At 36.3% G+C, this 23,208-nt stretch overlaps 1 protein-coding gene across 1 annotated transcript in view; it reads right to left on the reverse strand.

The window, feature by feature from the left end:
* The window catches only part of LOC112404769 (dystrophin-like), a gene marked incomplete at both ends in the record, with an annotated part of 54,533 nt that overhangs the window by 30,436 nt on the left and 889 nt on the right, over positions 1 to 23,208 (reverse strand). Inside the window, one exon of the mRNA XM_024752873.1 lies at positions 22,515 to 22,646. Coding sequence (XP_024608641.1) covers positions 22,515 to 22,646 — 132 coding nt within the window. The remainder of the gene's footprint in view (positions 1 to 22,514; positions 22,647 to 23,208) is intronic.

Here is a 23,208-nt window from a genome sequence, read left to right on the forward strand (position 1 = left end):
CATTTTTTACATGTAGCTGTCCAGTTTTCCCAGCACCACTTACTGAAGAGACTGTCTTTTCCCCATTGTATATCCTTGCCTACATGTCATAGATTAGTCGACCACAGGTGTGTGGGTTTATCTCTGGGTTTTCTATCCTGTTCCACTGACCTATATTTCTGTTTTTGTGCCACTACCACATTTTCTTGATTACTGTAGCTTTGTAGTATAGTCTGAAGTCACTGAGTCTGATTCCTCCAGCTCTGATTTTTTCCCTCGAGACTGCTTTGGCTACTTGGGGTCTTTTGGGTCTCCATACTAATTTTAAGATTTTTTGTTCTAGTTCTGAAAAAAATACCATCTGTAATTTGATAGGGATTGCATTGAATCTGTAGATAGCTTTGGGTAGGAGAGTCATTTTCACAATGTTGATTCTTCCAATCCACGAACATGGTATATCTCTCCATCTGTTTGTGTCATCTTTAATTTCTTTCATCAGTGTCTTACAGTTTTCTGAGTACAGGTCTTTTACCTTCTTAGGTAGATTTACTCCTAGGCATTTTATTCTTTATGTTCCAATGCAGAATGGGATTGTTTCCTTAATTTCTCTTCATGATCTTTCATTGTTAGTGCATAGGAACACAAGAGATTTCTGTGCATTAATTTTGTATCCCGCAACTTTACCGAATTCATTGATTAGCCCTAGTAGTTTTCTGTTGGCATCTTTAGGATTCTCTATGTATAGTATCATGTCATCTGCAAGCAGTGACAGTTATACTTCTTCTTTTCCAATTTGTATTCCTTTTACTTCTTTTTCTTCTCTGATTGTCATGGCTAGGACTTCCAAAACTATGTTGAATAAGAGTGGTGAGAGTGGACATCCTTGTCTTGTTCCTGATCTTAGAGGAAATGCTTTCAATTTTTCACCATTGAGAATGATGTTGGCTGTGGGTTTGTCATATATGGCCTTTATTACGTTGAGGTAAGTTCCCTCTATGCCTACTTTCTGGAGGGTTTTTATCATAAATGGTGTTGAGTTTTGTCAAAAGCTTCTTCTGCATCTATTGAGATGATCATATGGTTTTTCTCCTTCAATTTGTTAACATGGTGTATCACCTTGATTGATTTGCGAATATTGAAGAATCCTTGCATTCCTGGGATAAATCCCACTTTATCATGGTTTTATGATCCTTCTAATGTGTTGTTGGATTCTGTTTGCTAGTATTTCGTTAAGGAATTTTGCATCTAAGTTCATCAGTGATATTGTTCTGTAATTTTCTTTTTTTGTAGTATTTTTGCCTGGTTTTCCTATCAGGGTGATGGTGACCTTGTAGAATGAGTTTGGGAGTGTTCCTTCCTCTGTAAATTTTTGGAAGAGTTTGAGAAGGATGGGTGTTAGCTCTTCTCTAAATGTTTGATAGAATTCACCTGTGAAGCCATGTGGTCCTGGACTTTTATTTGTTGTAAGGTTTATAATGACAGTTTCCATTTCTTTATTTGTGATTGGTGTGTTCATATTTTCTATTTCTTCCTGATTCAGTCTTGGAAGGTTATACCTTTCTAAGAATGTGTCCATTTCTTCCAGGTTGTCCATTTTATTGGAATAGAGTTGCTTGTAGTAGTCTCTTATGATGTTTTGTATTTCTGCAGTGTTCGCTGTAACTTCCCTTTTTTCATTTCTAATTTCACTACTTTCAGTCCTCTCCCTTCCTTTTCTTGATGAGTCTGGCGAAAGGTTTATCCATTTTGTTCATCTTCTCAAAGAATCAGCTTTCAGTTTTACTAATCTTTGCTACTGTTTTCTTTGTTTTTATTTCATTTATTTTTGCTCGGATATTTATGATTTCTTTTCTTCTACTAACTTTGGGTTTTGTTTGTTCTTCTTTCTCTAGTTCCTTAAGATGTAAGGTTAGATTGTTTATTTGAATTTTTTCTTGTTTCGTGAGGTAGGCTTGTATTGCTACAAACTTCCCTCTTTGGACTGCTTTTGCTGCATCCCATAGGTTTTGGATCGTCGTGTTTTCATTGTCATTTGTCTCTATGTATTTTTTTATTCCCTCTTTGACTTCTTCAGTGATCTCTTGGTCATTTAGTAATGTACTGTATAGATTCCATGTGTTTGTGCTTTTTACGTTTTTTTCCCTGTAATTGATTTCTAATCTCATAACATTGTGGTTGGAAAAGATGCTGGATATGATTTCAATTTTCTTAAATTTACTGAGGCTTGATAAGTTACCCAAGTTGTGATCTATCCTGGAGAATGTCCCATGTACACTTGAGAAGAAAGTGTAATCTGCTGTTTTTGTACAGAATGTCCTATAAATATCAATTAAAGCTATCTGGCTTACTGTGTCATTTAAAGCTTGTGTTTCTTTATTAATTTTCTATCTGGATGATCAGTCCATTTGTGTGAGGTGTTAAAGTCCCCCAGTATTATTGTGTTACTGTCATTTTCCTCTTTTATAGCTGTTAGCATTTTCCTTATGTATTGTTCTGCTCCTATGTTGGGTGCATATATAATTGTTATATCTTCTTCTTGGATTGATCCCTTGATCATTATGCAGTGTCCTTCTTTGTCTCTTATAATAGTCTTTATTTTATAGTCCATTTTCTCTGATATGAGAACTGCTACTCCAGCTTTCTTTTGACTTCCAATTGCATGGAATATCTTTTTCCATCCCCTCACTTTCAGTCTGTATGTGTCCCTAGGTCTGAAGTTGGTCTCTTGTACACAGCATATATACGCGTTTTTGTATCCATTCAGCCAGTGTATGTGTTTTGGTTGGAGCTTTTAATCCATTCACATTTAAGGTAATTATTGATATGTATGTTCCTATGACCATTTTCTTAATTGTTTTGGGTTTGTTTTTGTAGGTCCTTTTCTTCTGTTGTGTTTCCCACTTAGAGAAGTTTCTTTAGCATTTGTTGTACAGCTGGTTTGCTGGTGAATTCTCTTAGCTTTTGCTTATCTATAAAGCTTTTGATTTCTCCATCGAATCTGAATGAGATCCTTGCCAGGTAGAGTAATCTTGGCTGGAGGTTCTTCCCTTTCATCACTCTAATTATATTGCACCACTCCCTTCTGGGCTGCAGAATTTCTGCTGAGAAATCAGCTGTTAACCTTACAGGAGTTCCCTTTTATGTTATTTGTCATTTTTCCCTTGTTGCTTTTAATAATTTTTCTTTGTCTTTTTTATCAGTTTGATTACTATGTGTCTCAGTGTGTTACTCCTTGGGTTTATCCTACCTGGGACTCTCTGTGCTTCCTGGACTTGGGTGGCTATTTCCTTTCCCATGTGAGGGAAGTTTTCAACTATAATCTCTCCAAATACTTTCTCAGGCCTCTTCTCTCTCTCTTCTCCTTCTGGGACCTCTATAATGCAAATGTTGGTGTGTTTATGTTGTCCCAGAAGTCCCTGAGGCTGTCTTCATTTCTTTTCATTCTTTTTCCTTTATTCTGTTCTGCAGCAGTGATTTGCACCATCCTGTCTTCCAGGTCACTTATCCGTTCTTCTGTCTCAGTTATTCTGCTATTGATTCCTCTAGTGTATTTTTTCATTTCAGTTATTGTATTGTTCATCTCTGTTTGTTCTTTAATTCTTCTAGGTCTTTGTTAAACATTTCTTGCATCTTCTCAATCTTTGCCTCCATTCTTTTCCTGAGGTCCTGGATCATCTTCACTATCATTATTCTGAATTCTCTTTCTGGAAGGCTACCTATCTCCACTCCATTCAGTTGTTTTTCTGGGGTTTTATCTTGTTCCTTCATCTGGTACATAGCCCTCTGCCTTTTCATCTTGTCTGTCTTTCTGTGAATGTGGTTTTTGTTCCACAGGCTGCAGGATTGTAGTTCTTCTTGCTTCTGCTGTCTTCCCTCTGGTGGATGCGGCTGTCTAAGAGGCTTGTGTAAGTTTCCTGATGGGAGGGACTGGTGGTTAGTAGAGCTGTCTCTTGTCTCTTCGGCAGCTCCAGACTTTTTCCCGGACTCCCTTCCGGCTAGCTGTGGCGCACTAGCCCCCCTCAGGCTGTGTTCACGCAGCCAATCCCAGCCCTCTCCCTGCGATCCGACCGAAGCCCGAGCCTCGGCTCCCAGCCCACGCCTTTCCCGGTGGTTGAGCAGACAAGCCTCTCCGGCTGATGAGTGCTGGTCAGCACCGATCCTCTGTGCGGGAATCTCTCCGCTTTGCCCTCTGCAAAGCGTGCTCTCCTGTTGCTGTGCTCTCCTCCGCGGCTCCGAAGCTCCCCCTCTCCGCCACCCGCAGTCTCCGCCTGTGAAGGGGCTTCCTAGTGTGTGGAAACCTTTCGTCCTTCACAGCTCCCTCCCACTGGTGCAGGTCCCGTCCCTATTCTTTTGTCTGTTTATTGTTTTTTCTTTTGCCCTACCCAGGTACGTGGGGAGTTTCTTGCCTTTTGGGAGGTCTGAGGTCTTCTGCCAGCGTTCAGTGGGTGTTCTATAGGAGCAGTTCCACATGTAGACGTATTTCTGATGTATCTGTGGGGAGGAAGGTGATCTCCGCGTCTTACTCTTCTGCCATCTTCCTCAACTCACACATAGATTTTTAACTTTTGACCGAAGGGTCGGTGTTCCTAACCCCCTCATTGTTTAAGAGTCATCTGTATTTCTTACTTTCATCATTTCCCTCATCAGATTATTGCCCTTAGATACATTTCTAGAGGTATGAACACAGGACTCAGATTTTACATATTTAAAATTGTGTGATTTACTAAAAAAATATGCTCCAGAATAACATCAATTTATTCTGTTATAAACCCTTCATAATTCGTGAAATTTCCTGTTTCTGTAAGCTCTGGAAAATTGTGGATATTATCACCTTTCTGACCTGCCTACCTGGTAGGTAAAAATGACCTCATTTTTTAAAAATTGTATGTATTTCATAACTAGTTAGGTGGAATGTCTTTTCATATACTTACTGATATGTTGACTTTTTTTTTCTTTTGTCATTTCTTGAATCATGTTCTTTGTGAATTTTCCTACTGAGGTGTTTTGCTTTTTCTTATTGATTTACTATTGTTATCTATATGTGAAGGCTATTAAAATTGTGTATAAGTTTTACAAATAATTTCCTAACTTATTTGACTTTCAAAGTTCTTTATGATTTTGCATGTATAATTCTAATCAATACATGATACAACAAGAACTGCCTTACTCAATACATTCACCCACTCAATAAATAACTACTGTAACCACAGAATGTGAAGCAATAGAAATAGTAAAATTTTTAAGAGCTTAATAGATACTTTCTTTCATATTCATTCCTGGCTTCTAGGATCAACTGGGCAATGAGCAATTAGTAAATTAATGGTAATACTACAGTCCTTCTGGCATACTTGTTCCTGAACTATTTGAGGACCAGGTAGTTAAAAAGCCTTTAATTGCCTGGTTCACATGAAAATTAAATGATGAAATAAAAGTAGAGGAATCTATGTGCACATCTTATTTCTAATTCCATTAGTGACTCAAAATTCCTCTTGAAATGACTTTTTGAGGTATTATACAGTAAATTTTAATGTTTCAGAAAGAGAACTACATATCTTAGGAAGCAGATAATTGCCACTGGATTTAGCAATCTGACCCACAGTATAGAAATTTCTAATTAAAACCCTCTTTTTTATAATGCTAATCTTTCAGCCAAAAATTCCCTTGGGACATGTTAAAATGAAGATAAAATGTATTAAGATTTTTAATTAACCAGAGATCCCAGAGGAAGCTAATAAACACATTCATAAATGTTTACTGTAAGTAAATTTTATTGTGAAGTAATCCTATTCTTATATGTAGTTCCCATGATAGGCATCATTACACCATGAATAACTGAACTAATAGAAATAAATATTTAAAATGTTAATCTTCCAAATCTGGATTTGATATATGTAAAAGAGGCACATGACTTTCTGTAACTGACCAGCAGGCAGATGATCTGGAAATAAAGTCACATAACAATACTGTCAACTCATCATTAATCCTTTCAAAGATGATTTCTTTTCCCAACAGTTTAATTTATAACATTTTCATAGTTTAAAAAATTGATATCTGCATTCTTATCATAAGTTTTCCATGACCCAAAATACCTTCTATGAGTACTAACTGCATGTTCCTTTCACAATTACTCTATATTAATTACTACTAAGTAAGATACCTCTTCAAAAGAATTTAGCTTTTTTTTTACATATACAAGCTTAAGGGAGTTTCAATTAAAATAAAACATTTGCCAGTAGATTTCAGACCCAAAGACATTGAATTTACCACTATTTACCACACATTTACCTATGTTGCTCTGCAATGTGGTTAATATATATTGATTAACTTAGCATCATTCCATTTTTTCATTGATATTATTCATAGGTAAACCACAAACTAATATGTAAGGACATGTTCTGATGGAATTTTATAGCAGGGATTTTAAGAAATATACCCATATAAAATAAGGTTCCAATCAAGGTTATCATATATCTTAATTTTGATGTTACCACACTTTGAGCATGGTTTCATTAAAAAATAGGGTTAAAAAGTTTAATTATGGAATAATTATTAAAATATTAAAGTACTTTATGAAAAACAGATTGTTGTAAACAATATAGTGAAAAACAGGAAATCACATTACTTAACAAATGTAGAAACTAGAGATTGTTTTGGAGAAAATGAAAAAATGAGGTGAACTTGCTTAAAATATTTAAAATCCTAGGACAGAAGTCATATTTAGCATACTTCAAGATACCACCTACTGAATCCAGTATTTCTACTCTGTGGCCTGAGCTAAACAATTTAACATCTTTGGACTTCAGTTTTGTCACCTATAATACCCTCCATACTACATAATATATAAATTCTTCCCAAATGAATTTGAAATTTCACTTGGGTTGCAAAGCAACTGATTGATCTCCATTGCAGAACTTACTCTGTGGTAATTATGGACAAAAACACTCTCAGACTTCTTAGTTAATCAGGAGCCTGGATATTTGAAGATCTGTACAAGCTTACTTAAACCGAGTACAGTCACAAATAAGTGGAGTACTCATTATTGAACACCTGTTAGGCAGCATGCTAGCTACGTTTCTCAGCTGAGCACTGACTCTCATAAGAATTGTGTAAATTGTGGCAGACTGTATTTTTCAAGATGAATACAACAAGATCTCCCATCCTACCTAACTGCTCTTACACTGTAACAATGACACTTCTCCATCAAGAGTTGGGTCTATGTTCCCTTCCCTTAAACATGGGTGGATCTATGACCATGGAGCAAATTACACTATGTGACTTCCAAGAATAAGCTACAAAAGGCAATACAGCTTCTGCTTAGTACTCTTTGGATCACTCGCTCTCGGAAGCCAGCCAGCATTTTGTGAGAGAACACAAATTACATGGGAAGGCCACGTGTGGGTGTTCGAGCCAACTACCCTGGCTGAAGTTCCAACAGAACCACCAGACATGTTAGTGAAGGAGTCTTTGAGATGACTCCAGCCTCTGCTACTGTCTTACCGCAACTGCATGAGAAATCTCAAGCCCAGTTAACCTCCAGAAGAATGACAGATAATGACAAAAATGACTTACTTTTTTGTAAGCCCTTAAATTTTGAGGTGATTTGCTATGTGGCAATGAAAACTGCAGAACAAGATATGTATGACTATATTACACAGATGAGCCAAGAGAGAAACACGTGTATCACACAGCAAGTAAGATGAATCAGAATTTTAACACACCTTCTTATGACATCATGCTTCCTCAAAGATTTTTTGCAAAAAAGGTATTAAAACAAATGTTTGGCTTTAATATTCTTTAAGAGGCCAAAACTAAGCTCAACAAGACATACTACGTCCATTCTTCATGAAGAGTTCTGAAAAATATATTAACGATTACAGATAAGCTCACCTGCCCTTTTTAAAGATTGTTACGTAAACAGCTTAGCTTGGTTCTACCCAATAATTCTTTCAAACTTTATAAAGCCACTAGGCCCACAAAATGTAATGAACATGAAGTAAGTGGGAACTTTCACATACCCTTGTCTTATGGATTTTTTTTTTTAATCATCCACAGCTACATCTGGAGCTATCTCTGGTATCAAAAGAGAGACGGGAAAAGTCAGCTTCCAGCATAGGTGGTTAAACTATCTATCGTCTTTCCCAGAAACTCCAACTATCTTTGCCAAAGGTAAAATTGGAACTTTAAAAAATTTTAAGTTTAAATCGTAATTTATAAATATAATATCAAATGCAGCAAAGTTGACCTGCATTATTAGAAACATTTCTTCATCCTTAAACACTTATTTAGAGCCTACTGTGTAGAAGAGTGAGTGAAGGCTTTTTTCATATATGCTATGTGCTAATTATTTTAGCCACCATGTAAAGCAGAAATCATCTCCATTTTAGAGATGAGAAAACAGAGTCATGGAGAGAAAATGGTATATCAAATCCCACAGAGAGTTATTAAAATAGTAGAACTGGAGTTTGAAGATTAGCTTCCTCTCGCCTTCCAGTTTTCAGCTCAAGAGAAGGTTCAACTGATACTTTCAGCTACAGAATAGTCCTTTAACCTTAACAGTTCCATTATTTTTAAAAATTCCAGCTCTTGTTTCTTTATTTCACAGTGACTAAAATGACTTATAGTCATTTAAAATTGATTCTTTTTTAACATTTTGGTCTCCTTCCCCATCTATAAATTAAGCTTCATGAAAACATTTCCATGTTCATGGAAAGACTTTCAGGAACTAGAAGAGTTCTAGTCTATAGTCTGTGCTCAATACATACTCATTAAGTAAATGAATAAAATCTACACCTCTAACTTTAGGATGTCTGACTCAAAACTCTTGACTGTAAATATAAGAATTTTGTGTACCTGACATTGAAAAATTTGAGAACACTTTAGCTGGTGTAACTTAGCCAGGTGGGTTTCTTTTACCCTTTTTCTATTTTATAGATTAAAAAATGGAAGGGGAAGAGTGTATTTGTTCAAAGTAATATTATTACCTCTATTCTTTCTGATGTTCCATCCGTTTCAAAATTCTGCTTGGAAATTTTCAGTGCACCAATCTTTCGAGCTGAGCTCAAACCTGACAATACTCTTTCTAGGTCACTTGTTCAGTCACATCAGAAAGTATAAAAGCTTCCATGGAGCAGATCAATGGTGCTTTTAATCTAAGTAGAGCTCCCCACTGGCTGGCTTTGCACCCTCTGTTTGCCAATTCTTCTACAATCTGCATTCAGTCTGAGGGACAAGTTGTGTTGGGAAGGGTCAATGGCAGACAGAGTAAAGAAACCCCTGCCCCTACCTCCTCCCAACAGGAACACTGGACCTAAAATCAACTACAAGTGCTTTTTTTCTGCTTTAGAAGGAAGCACCGCTATATTCCACTTTGCATGGTTCCAAGACTATTTCTCAGCAACATCAGAACTAAAAAGTATATCCTTTACCTTACAATTTTGTATCTGGTATATTAACTCAGGAAATTGCCAAACTCTACACCGGTTCTGATTCAAAGTTTATTTATAAATCACTTTGGAACCCAAATTCTATTTTCCCATAGAAGAACTGATAAGAATATGATAATGTCCTCAGATCAAACCACAAAATTTCATTTAACACCTGATGTATTTAAAGTAGTAGCCATGATATTGGTGCCAGTTTTTGAGAACCTACACTGTGCTTATGCCATGGAAGGTTCCTAGTATAATTCAATTTACTTAATCCTCCTAACAGCTCTATGAGTTAGATATAACTATCATAACACACATGAGGAAACTGAGGTCCGGAAAGGGCAAGAAACTCTGTCAAGGCCACATAGCTAGAAAGTGGCAAAGCTGGAACGTAAACCTAAGCCTCTCTGATGCCAAACTTTGGGCTCCCTCCTCTTTGCTCAACTAGTGCTTTCCTTCTCAAGAAGTGATGCTCCTGTGGGTAAAAGTGGTTTCATTTTGAGGTTTCATAAATGACTGTTTCCCTGCTTTTGGAGTATCAAGTGCTTATCTTTATCTCAACTAGCTTCCAGGTAATAGTGCAATTTCTGGACTTGGACAAAAATTCCATCAAGCCCTGGGATACTTTAACATAAACTTCTGACTGCCTACACAACATCCCTTTTCTTCTCTTTGTCCTAATAGAACCTGCTTTGATTCAGGAATCACCCTGTTCCATTTGGCTATATGATTCAAGGATGGCTGACTTTTGATTGGTTTAAGCCAGTCATGGTAGTATGTTCTGTTTCCCCTTATTGGTTTAGGCATGAGGATGTGAGGTAATCCTGTCCAATAAAATGCAAGAGAAATATGCTTGGGAGCTTCTTGGAAATGCTTCCTCATTCTTAAAAGAGGCATACATTTAGATTATGATATACATGTATTAATCTATATATATCGTTTCAACAACTGAGTAGCTTCTGGGGAGAAACTTAAAATTGTTCTCAACTTTCCAATTTGCAGCAGTTTTAGTAGGATCAAAGTTTTAAAAAGAGAACTAGAAGAAACCATGGGAGAATCTTTTTTAAGCACCCTTTCAATAGCAGTCATTTATAAACATGAACTCCCCTGCCAACAAAAAGTCATTAAAGATTAAAGAATTTCATACAACATAAAATAACATTCTGAATGGAGAAAAACACCACAAATTAAAAAGACAAGTAGCAAACTGAAAATTATTTGTATTCCATGTCACAAAAAATGGCTAATGCCTTTAATATATAAGTAAGTCCCGCAAACTGATAACAGATATTCCAATTGATAAAAATTGGGAAACATGACAATTTCCCAGAAAAAGAAATCCTACTAGTTCTTAAACACATGTAAAGATGCTCAGTCTCTCTCACAGTAAGAAAAACTGCAAATACTTGAAATTTCACTCTCTCTCTCTCTCTCTCTCTCTCTCTCTCTCTCTCTCTCTCACACACACACACACACACATACATACATAAGGGGTGGCAAGGATGAGAATATTTAATTTTAATTGACTTTTATCCTTTTTATTTTTCAATCATATTCAGGCATATCCTGCAGCAAAAAAAAAAAAAGTTAAATAAAATTGATATATAGAACTTTTGCTGAGACTACTTCCTTCAATTTATCATTCAACTCCTGAAACATGCCATTTAGTGTGAGGTAGAGGATCCTTGTGCAGATGTGAGAGGGTGTGCAGATTGGTATGTATGCATGAAAGAGAGAAAGAGCAAGAGGCAAGAAGGAGGAGGAGGAAGTAAAATAATTGAACAGCATAATTTAAAGACATGCTCTAAGGCAAGATCCGGATGTAAGGGGGATTGTATAAAGGAAGAGGGTCATAGATAAGATTGACAAGGTTTGCCAGATTAGATAAAGTTGAAAACCACACTAACAGACAGGAAGGAAAAGGTGCTAGAAATAATCCACAGTAGCAATGGGTAGGAATTAAGAACCAATTAGGCATGAGGGAGTTCAGGGAGGAGTCACACATGGCTAGATGGGTTCAAGCCTGGGTGAGAATAAATGTCAGAAGAGACACTTGGCCCCATGGGCCAAGATGAGGTCAGCTTTAAATATGTTGAACTTGAGGTTATGGTAAGACATCTGTGCATGGAAACTACTAGCCAGCAGGCAGACGAAAATTGTTGAACTGGACCATTTCAGGGGTAGGGCCAAAACGCCGAGAAGCATGAATTGTGTCTGAACAGACACAAACATTGAGGGCATGAGCACACTTTGTATAATGGGCACTTCCTTTTGTTCTAGTTTGTGAGCATCTAAATGCCATTTTTAGCTCTACAGTGTTATCCACTGTATCTCCATCTAACCATATACTTTATAAATATTTGTCATCTAAAATATATAAAGGTAACTGTTTTCTTAACTTCAACTTTAATTATTTTGAAAAGACCCATAAGTATGTTTTTTTTTTCTATTTTTCCCCTTTGTTATTAGAAGAGCCAATTTTATGGTTTGTGTGTAATTACTACTTTCGCAATGTTTTACAGATTTTTATAATATGGAGGCTGTTTCTCTGTAGTGTTTCTACATACTTTATGTTTAGTATCTCTATTTTAAATGTTCAATTGCTTATCTCACAAATGCACAAATAATTATTTACCTGTCCTGCTGGCGACAGGCAGATGGTAGACAGCTATTGTTCATCAGGCAAAGAGGAAGAAGAGAAAGATTTTTCTTCCCAAATGCTTTCCAGCATTTATAAGTATTAGAAGACTAAGGATAATGGTGATGAAAAAGGAAGAGAGCCTCTGGCTGATCTGGCTGGGAGTTTCAAATAGCGAAACATCAAAACTCTACTGGAAGTCATGACACCTGCTTTGAGTCCCAGTTCTGCCAGTTACTTGCTGCTTACACAAAACCTTCCCTACATTAAAATTCCTCCTACGTTAAAATGAGCCTAATAAGATCATTCCACAGGTTTATTGCAGTGGTCAAATGATATATGTACTCAAAAGGCTTTTAAAAACTGCAAAGGTTAGATAAAGAAGAGAGGTGCTCCTTTTTTGCTCTGGCAAGATTGAGAGGGATGTGATTCCCTTTTATTCTTATAAAATTATAAGAGTATAGGCAATGTATGGATAACTTTCCAAAGCCTGATTCCTTTACTTTGTGAGTTTCTTAGAGAGCAGAAGACATTATTTGGGGCTCAAAATGTTTATTAAATGAATGTGGGCATCTGTGCCCTAAGCTGTGCAAGGAACACAAAGATCTGCCTTTATAGGCAGAAATATAGGTATGTCCTTATTTGTTTCTTTATTTTTCTTCCACGTTGCTTCCAGCATAAGGGTAGTTTCCCAATGTCTCTAGAAGAAGGATGAGGCTCATGTGCAGTTAACACAAGAGGAAGGGAACAATCTGATACTTCAGGGCACCTTGGAAAAGCCATGTGATACCAGTCTTACTGTTAGCTTACAGGTAATGGATGCCCTCCTAATATCTGCATCCCAAGGTATTAAACAGTAGCAGCCAGAAAAACACCCCCCCCAAAGATGTTCATGTCCTAATCCCTGGAACATATGAATATGTTACATTATATGGCAATGAAGAATTAAGGCTGCAGATGAAATTAAGTTTGCTGATCAGCTAGGCTTAAGATAGTTTCCTATGTTATCCAGGTAGGCCCTATCTATTCAGGAATCCTTAAAAGTGGAAGAGAGAGGCAGAAGAGAAGGTCAAAGGGATGTGATAAGAAAGATTCAACTTGCTCTTGTTATCTTTGAAGATGTCAGGGGTCATGAGCCAGGGAATGTGGACAGTCTTTAAAAGCTGGAAAAGACAAGGAAATGTAATCTCCCTTAGAGCCTCCAGAAGGAAAGCAGTCCTGCTGACACCTTTTTATAGCCCAGTGAGAACCATGATGAACTCCTAAACCATAATAAATGATAATACAGTTGTGTTGTTTTAAGCCACTAAATTTGTGGTTATTTGTTACAGCCACAAGAAAACTAATATATCAATTCATAATCAGTTAGAAGAATGGCTTCATCCAAGAGATATAGGCTTTTGTCCACATGAACATAAACGATTCAGTGTAGGTTTATTACGTGTCACAATGCAGTTAGCCCCTCACTTTCATTCTCTCTTGAACCCACCCCAATCAGCAACACCTCCAAAAAACACACTCCACTGAAATTGCTCTTATCAAAGCAAATATCAGCTAGAGTGATCATATAACTTATTGGCCAAAATGGGACAGAGAGTGAATAGAGGTGTTTAGAGAGCGAACAGAGGTGCTATTAGTAAATCCACTGTGATAAATGCTATATGTCAAGATTTCCCAGGGGGCTTATCCCACTGACATTTCACTGGTTAAGTTTCAACACTAATGTTACTTGAACTAATCAGCAATACTTAATGCTGTTAAACACTCTTCTCTCCCTGAAACACTTTCTCCTCCTGGCTTCTACAATACCACACACTCCCCCTTTTCATCTCTCCTTTCTAGCAATCCTTTTTATCTCTTTTGCTGATTCCTTCTCATCTCTAAGTCTTAGGTGATCTCATCCAGGTGACTTTTTTTCTTAGGCGATCTCAGCCAGGTCAATGGATTTAAATACTATCTATGCTGTTGATGACTTCCAAATTACTTATCCTCAACTCCGATCTTAGAACCCCAGCTTTATGTATATTCAAGTCTCATAAGCATCTCAAGATTAGTATGTTCAATGTGATACACTGCATTAACAAAATAAAGTTTAAAAATCATATGATCCTCTCAGTAGATGCAGAAAAAGAATTTGACAAAATTCAATATCCACTCTTGATAAAAACTCACCACAAAGTGGGTACAGAAGGAACTTACCTCAACATAATAAAGACCGTATATGACAAGCCCAGAGCTAAATATTTTCTCCCATTCTGTAGGCTGCCTTTTCATTTTATTGATGGTTTCCTTTGCTGTACAGAAGCTTTTTAGTTTGATGTAGTCTCAATTCTTTATTTTTGCTTTTGTTGCCTTTGGCTGTGGTGTCAGATCCAAAACATCACTGGCAAGACCGAAGTCAAGGAGCTTACAGACTATGTTCTATTCTGGCAGTTTTATGGTTCCACGTGTTACATGCAAGTTTTTTATCCATTTTGAGTTGATATTTGTGTGTAGTGTAAGACAGTAGTCTAGTTTCATTCTTTTGCACATTCCTGTCTAGTTTTCCCAGCACCACGTAATGAAGAGACTGTCCTTTCCTCCTTGTATATTCTCAGCTCCTTTGTTGTAAATTAACTGACCATATGTATAAGGGTTTATTTCTGTTAAAATGTCCATATACCCAAAGCAATCAAGAGATTCAATCCAATCCCTAACAAAATCCCAATCACATTTTTCATGAAAATAGAACAAACAATCCACAAAAGACACCAAATAGCCAAAGCAATCTTGAGAAAGAACAAAACTGGAGACATCAAGCTCCCTGATTTCAATTTATATTACAAAACTATAGCAATCAAAATAGCACGGTATTGGCATAAAAAACAGACACATAGATCAATGAAACAGAATAGTGAGCCTAGAAATAAACCCAATCCCTATCAAAATTCCAATCTCATTTTCACAGATATAGAACAAACAATCCTCAAATTTGTATAGAACCACAAAAGACCCAGAACAGCCAAACCTATTTGCAAGTCATATATCTGATAAGGGATTAATATCCAAAATATATAAACAACTCATATAACTCAACAGCAAAAAAACCGAACAATCCATTTAAAAAATGGGTATAGGATCTGAATAGACAGTTTTTCAAAGAAGTCATAGGCAACAGGCACATGAAAAGATGCTCAACATCACTATTCATCAGGAAATGCAAATCAAAAGCACAATGAGATATCACCTCACACCTGTTAGAATGGCTATTATCAAAAAGACAAAAAATAACAAGTGTTGGTGAGGCTATGGAAAAAAGGGAACCCTCGTGCACCATTATTGAGAATTGAAATTGGTGCAGTCAGTATGGAAAAAAGTATGGAGGTTCCTCAAAAAATTAAAAATAGAACTACCATATAATGCAGCAATTCCTCTTCCAGGTATTTAGCCAAAGAAAACAAAATATTACCTCAAAAAAGAGGTTTGCATCACCATGTGCACTGCAGCATTATTCACAATAGCCAAGAAATGGAAACAATCTAAGTGTACATCAATGGATGAATGCATAGAGAAAAATGTGACACACAGACACACTCACATACATACATACACACACAATAGAATATTATTCAGCCATAAAAAAGAATGAAATCTTGCTATTTGCAACAACAAGGAGAGACCCTGTGGGCATTCTGCTAAATGAAATAAGTCAACAAGAGAAATACCATATGATCTCACTGATAAGTGGTATCATAGATACAGAAAACAAATTGGTGGTTGCCAGAGGCAGGGGGTATGGGGTGGGCAAAATGGGTGAAGGGGGTCAAAAGGTACCCACTTCCAGATAAAAACTAAATACGTCATGGGGACGCAATGTACATAATCTACAGCACGGCAACTATGGTTAATGATACTGTATTGCGTATCTGAAAGTTGTTAAGAAGGTAAATTTTAGAAGTTCTCATCCCAAGGAAAAAAAATTCTGTAACTACGTATGGTGATAGAGGTTAACTAGACTTACTATGGTGATCATTTCACAACATATACAAATATAGGATTATGTTGTACACCTGAAATTAATATAATATTATATGTCAGTTATACTTCAACTTTAAAAAAAAAGAAGTTTAAGAGATTAACATGTTCAAAACTGAGCTTCTAACCTTACTCCCAAACCTGCTCCTCCTATAGTCTATTCTATTTTGGTTGGCGGCAACTCCATTCTTCCTATTGTTTAAACAAAAACCTTGCAGTAATCCTTGGTTTCTCGAATTCTTTCATAACTCACACCCACTATGTCATATGGAGCATGATCTTGATGAAATGGTGGCCTCCAATTCTGCTACTAGGTATGCCATCCCAGAGAGCATGAAACAGAAAGGCTCACCAACGAAATTAATATGTTCAAATCCCAACACTTATTAAATCATTTTAAAGCATATGGAGAGAGGCAAGGTGAAACAGATGGAAGGTGTAATGCAATTAGGATAAGGTCAAACAGAAGAACCACCATGCTATTTAAATCTTGGGTTATACAATATCCATACGTTTTGCTGTATCAGCCTTCCCTGTTGATGGTGTGGTAGACAGAACCAGAGGTGAGATTTGAGCAAGACACATTCTTAGGACAGAATGTACCTAAGATGACCACATACACTTGCTCTACTGGAAAGACGCAGGGGCAAGTATAGCTGACCTATAGCTGTAGCTCATCAGTTAGTCTGCTAAACAGTTATAGGATTTATTTGCATTTTTTATGTAGAGCACTTGGGAGGCCATAAGACATACTGAGTATCATTAATCGGTGGCCAATTTAGGAATGATGAAGCTGCCAGCCTAGAGATGATATCATCATACCTTATAATTTGGTCTTTTCATCTCTTTCCATCCATAAACAATATTCTTGTGTATTTCACTATTTATTCCATCTATTTTTAACATGTGTAATAGGTCAAGTTACTATCTAAAGCTGACACACATTTTGACCTCTGCCTATGTCTCACAAGCTATTTGCTCATCAGCTAAATTTAACACATAGGTTTCACTTATATTTCATAAGCTATCATTGAATACTTTATTTACACTCTAAGTTTAATGCCTCTTGGAAGTATCATCTATCATCTTTGTTTTCTTATGACACAGTTAAATATTCTCAAAACATACAGCTAACACGTGTTCCATATTGAATTGGCAAACCCTGTAAGTTATCCAAAACATATCCAGAATTCAATTACTATGCATCATTCTCACTGATAGAACCATTATGAAAAACAATATGGACATTTCTCAAAAATTAAAAAATAGAACTACCATATGATCCAGCAATTCCACTTCTCAGTACACATCCAAAGGAAACTGAAAACAGTATCCCAAAGACACATCTGCACTCCCATGTTCATTGCAGCATTATTCACAATAGCCAAAATATGAAAACAAACCTAAATGTTGGCCAACAGATGAATGAATAAAGAAAATGTGGTGTGTGTGTGTATGTGTGTGTGTGTATACACACAAACACATATATACATACAATAAAATACTATTCAGCCTTAAAAAAGAAGGAAATTCTGGCATTTGAGACAACATGGATGAACCTGGAGGACTTCATGCTAAGCGATATAAGCTAGATACAGAAAGACAAATATTGCATGATCTCATTATCTCATTATATGTTGAATCTTTAAAAAAAAAAAAAAAGCCAAACTCAAAGAAACAGAGAGTAGAATGGTGGTTCACCAGGAGCTGGAAGGAGGGAGTCATGGGGAGTTATTTTTTTAATGGATACAGAGTTTCCATTTTGCAAGATGAAAAGAATTATGGAGACAGATATTGGTAATGGTTAGACAATTTTATGAATGTACTGAATACCACTGAACTGTACACTTACAAATTGTTAAAACGTTGACATTTACATTATGCGTATTTGACCACAATAAAAAAAAAAATGGGGGGGGGGAAGAAAAATAATCCAAATCCAAGCCTCTGCCATATCCTGCCTGGATTACTGCAATAACATTCTAACTAGTCTCCTTGTTTCCATCCTTATTCCTTTGGTCTATTCTCCACAAAGCAGCCATGTGGAAATAATGTGAGTTTATGTCATTCCTTCAATAGCTTTCTACCTCATTGGTAATAAAAACCTAAGTCTTCACCATTACTTACAAAACCCTATGTCATCTGGTCCACTACTACAGCTCAGATACCATCTCCTAGCACTGTGCCCCTAACTTGTACCTTTCCTTGAATAGTCCAAATAAATATCCCCACAACTCAGGGCTTTTGTACTATCTGTGTTTCTTCCTCATGGGTTTATCTTCCCAAAGGTACCCATACCTCTTCCAAAGGTACCCATACCTCTTTCCAGTCTTTACTCAATATTTACTTTGTTAATGAATCCTTCTCTGACCACCCAAACTGATATTTTAACTTTTCTCCACCATGTACTACATATTCCCCCTTCCTCTTTTATTTTTTTTCTTTTTAGCATTTACTATTGTACTTACTACTAAATTTTACTTTACTTAATGCATGCTATTTTCATATTATTTGAAATGTTATTTTACTTATTTATACTTGTTCATACTATGACTCTCCCATGAACACATGTCCTCAATTAAGGCAGGAATTATTTTGTGTATTTGTTTACTAATGTGTCTTTTGATCCTATAATAATACCTGGCACATAGTAGGTGATTAATAAATAAGTGTAAAATGATTACATAAATTAATATCACTCCATGTGTGAGAATCATAGTAGAGAAAATTCAGTGGTAGTTAGTATAATTAACATGGGCTTGGAGTCAGATAAATCTGAACTTAAATTCAGGCTCTGCCACTTATTGGTTAGGCCTTGAAATTTGGATTAAATTGGCCAATTTGAAAAGGAGATATAAGTCATTCTAGGCTGAGAGAACCATAAAAGCTAAGAAAAGAAATTGCTTGGCACTTGTGCAGGAGAGAAAGTGACTTAATTTGGTTGGAGTAAAGAAAACATAAAATAGATTAGTGTGAAATAAGCATGAAAATATAAATTGTTAATAGATCATGGAGCTTACTGATGAAATTTGGGAGAGTGGAGTTATTATAAAGGCCAAAGGAAGTGAAGAAAGTTTTGTGAATTATGTTATTAAAGCTGTTAATAAGAAAATCTAATATGATTTAGAGGGGATTAAGCTAAAAAGAGTGATATTGATTGCAAAGCTATTTCTGTAATCTAGAAGACATGTAGTGAGAGTCTGAATCAGAGGGTATTTATGAATACTGAGGGAACATAACTTAATGGAGAAATGCTGTGAAGAAAGAATTGACAATATATATTTCATTACTGAATAGCAGATCACTACAGAGGCAAAAGAGTATGTCACGTATTTAAATCTCAAAAACTGTTGAATAACATCCCCATTTACATAACAAAAAGGACAACAAACAGGTTTGTGAGCAATGAAACAAGGTTCACTTCAGGATGTAGGAGGTTTGAGAAATCAGTGGACATCAAGGTATAGATACATATGAAAGAGTTGAAAATGAGGCTGTAACTCAAGAGAGATTGGAAGTGGTGAAAACATAAATACAATGATCATGGGCATACACCTTCAAGTCAAGAGATTAAATCATATAGACAACAGAGAGCGTATACAAAAAAGAAGGTCAAAGGATCTCACATGAGACTCCTATGCTAAGGGAGTTGGAAGAGGAGGAAGAGCCAGATAATGAAAGAGACACAAGACAGTTAGAGGTGGAGAAGGAGCTAGTAAGTCTAGAGGCTATAGGAGAAGTACTTCAGTGACGGTACAAAGCCTGAGAGGTGATGAAAGACATTGGATTTGGCAACCAAGTATAATTATTTGCTGAATAAACAAGTGTATAAAGCATAGACTACAAAAAATGGTCAGTGAAAGAAAATATCACATAATAGTACATTAACAAAATAAAACGGAGTGGTATGTTTGGACAGAGGAGGTGTGCCTACAGGAATTTTGGCTAGGATGAGGTGCCAGGAGAAAGAGAGAAATGGAAAGTGAAAAAGATACTGGGGATGTTTGATATTAGATTAGGAGTAGAATGAGAGGCATGATCCAAGTCATAAAAATAGGAATTCAGTGTAACTATAAAAAGGACGTCCTCCATTGAAGAATGGGTGGTAGTTAAGTGATACAATGAAGGAAAAGTTAGGGTTCACACCAGAGAGTATTGCTTCTTGGTAAATTATGAGAAAAACTGATTTATAGGCAGAGATCCTGAGATAGGTCAGATCACTTCACCTCAACACGTTCACAAACTGCAATGACTATAAATCAGATTTTCTAAGTTGGGACAGATGGGGATACTTAATGTTTCTAAGATACTGGGAACTTTTACAATAATTTAGGCATTTTATGTTTCCCATAGGGAACAGTCACCCACATGGCTCTCTCTTCGGTTATGGAAAACTGCACCCTTACTTATAGACCACCAAGTAAACACTTGAATGAAACCTTCTAATGGAACCCAATCTGGCCGATCATTAGAAGTGGATCAGATATAACCTGTAGGGGGCAGTACAGGCTCAGCCCCTCTGAGAAACTCTTTAGAAAAAATTTTCTCAGTAAATAGTTAAGACACAAATTTATCAAACCTAACTATGTGTAACACCATCTTCTGATGTGCTTCCTTTAGAAACAGGCAGGATATATCATTCCTCACCAACTGTGATTCATGTTTCTTCTTTTCTAAAGGGTAACAATAGGTTTATTTCAATGGCTTATGTTAAGTTAAAACAGATATGTGAACTGCTCAATATTTTATGATATATTACATATTTTGTAATATTTAGACAAAGGGAGAGTGAACAAATACAGTCTAGCAAAATTAAGTCCATTTATAATTACTTCATTAAGGAATCATACCTGAACAATGCCTTAATGAGATGGTAATGAGGTAAAAACGTGCTGCCAGAATAGGCACTGGAGAAAACCTTCTGGAAAAGGCAGCTCAATAAAGTGAAAATAAGGAGGAAAAATACTCCTCTCTTTGTCTTGGCTAAGACTTCTTTATTTTAGGAGGTACAACACCTATTAAGTCTTGGAAGTTTCAATTGGAGGATGGTGATTTAAAAAAAAAAAAAAAAAAAGCCTAAAGAGTAAGGGAGAGTCAGGAGGGTGGGAGGGAGAAGGAGGAGGAGCAACGAAAGGGTGGGTACGCTTAAACTTAAAATGGAGATAAAAAATAGTACCTCCCACCTCTAAGAGTCATTATAAGGATTTTATTAGTTCATATAATGTATACACATAGCAGTCAGTAATGTGTGGCAGAATTCTTTTTATTTACTGATAATGAAGAAACTGATTAGGTTTTTTGTTCAAGACTATACAACTTTGTGAAAATATGGATGGGAATTTAATTGAAGATGAGGCTGAGTCACATAATCATAATCATTCTCACTCATCTCCTTTGTTCAACTTTGCAAGAAAACTAGCCAAGGATAAAGGGCATAACTATGCCCTGAAATACGTTCCCCTGGGGGAAGCTTTCAGTGTTAAAATTTTTCACGCATCAATTAACTGTGCCAAATAAATCACGAATTAAATACAACCACTATCTTAAAAAAAAATCGATGAGTCTCCAAAAATGTGTACTTTTCTCCAATGGGATCAAGACGATAACTTCTAAATTCCCATTCATTGTGTAGCATTGAGAAAAGTCACTTCCGCAAGAACTCTTCAAATTGCTCTTCTAAACAAAATAAATGAGATTTTCTTTTAAAAGGAAATTTTAGCAAATCCAGCAATTCCAGCACATGTCATTCCCATGCTCTAACATATACAAGGCTATAATTTCTTGTATTTTTAGGTTTTCTGCAACACTGCAATAATGATGGAAAATGCTACTGAGAAGATTCATTATGTGGAAAATACTGAACGGTGCATAGAATCTGACCTGGTTTGAGTGTGACTTTCTTGTATAAATACTACAGAGCCTGCTATCAAGTTTAAGTTAGCAAAATTAAAATCTACCATATGAAGAAGCTTACAGTTATATTTTTCTTAAATAGAATATAAATGCATACTTATACAGTGAAAATATAATAAGGGCAATATATAGAGTATATATTTCCTTTAGGTATCAGATATCTAGAAAATCTCCCCAAGTAATGTGACTAGTAAATTTCATCCATTTTCCCATTCTTTTAAATGACCTCTCTTTAATGAGCTTTGTGTTTGGGTTGGTAGCCTTTATAAAAACTAATCTTACAGGTAATTATATAATGAAAGTACAAATCACTATTGTAAGAATCCCCATTCATGAAGAATCAACATACGTTAAACCTAGAGAGGTCTCAATAACAAAACAGCATCATGTGCAGTATCTAATACAACTGAGAACAATTAAGCGGCTCCTGATGGCGGAGAAAAAAAAAGGCACTGCAAATTCAAACAAACAAAAACCATGTTAGGTTATCTTGGGTGAAGAAGTTCTTTGGTTTGGAGAACAGAGAGTAAATGTTGACAGACCTGTGAAGGAAATGGGCTCCGTGTGGGGTCAGAGGTGGTGACATAAGCAGCCTGTGTATAGGCATAGCTCTTGAACCGAGGCTTAGGAGAGGAAGGAGTTCGTTCATAGCCCTGTGCTAGACTGACTGTGATCTGCAGAAGGGTTCGGGGGAGGGGGACAGAGAGGAGGAGGAGACATGGTAAGTAACCCTGGAAGGACTGCTTTCCAACACACTAGAAAAAACAAATGTTAAATGGTAACAGTGAGATGAAAAATTTAATCCTAAATATATATAAGTGATATTAGAAACTGGTACACTCCAAGAATTGTGATGCTCAATGTCATGTTGGAGAACAGGTAGTCAGGGAAGAGAGGAGGATGGGATTTAACCATAAAGATTCCATCCTGACACACCTCCAGCACTAATATGGGATGCTGCTCTTCAAACTGGCAAAAACAAGCAACCCAAAGCAATCTTCTCTGAACTCAAAGTAAACAAAACCAGAATTCATCATGTCAATATCTTGGAAAGGACTGAAGCTTTCATAAGCTAAATATAGAATTAGCTCAGTAGAGTGAGAAAATTAGGCCTGAGAGCTTTCCATGCCTTCAGCAGAAATTTTGCTAAAGGCTTTTTCATCATTGTTTGTGTCAAAGAAAGTTAAGAAAAAAACCACCCTAAATATACACCGTTGGGAAGAAGAACTAGCAATG

Source organism: Neophocaena asiaeorientalis, unplaced genomic scaffold (assembly GCF_003031525.2).
Source record: "Neophocaena asiaeorientalis asiaeorientalis breed wild unplaced genomic scaffold, Neophocaena_asiaeorientalis_V1.1 scaffold552, whole genome shotgun sequence".
NCBI classification, from domain to species: domain Eukaryota; kingdom Metazoa; phylum Chordata; class Mammalia; order Artiodactyla; family Phocoenidae; genus Neophocaena; species Neophocaena asiaeorientalis.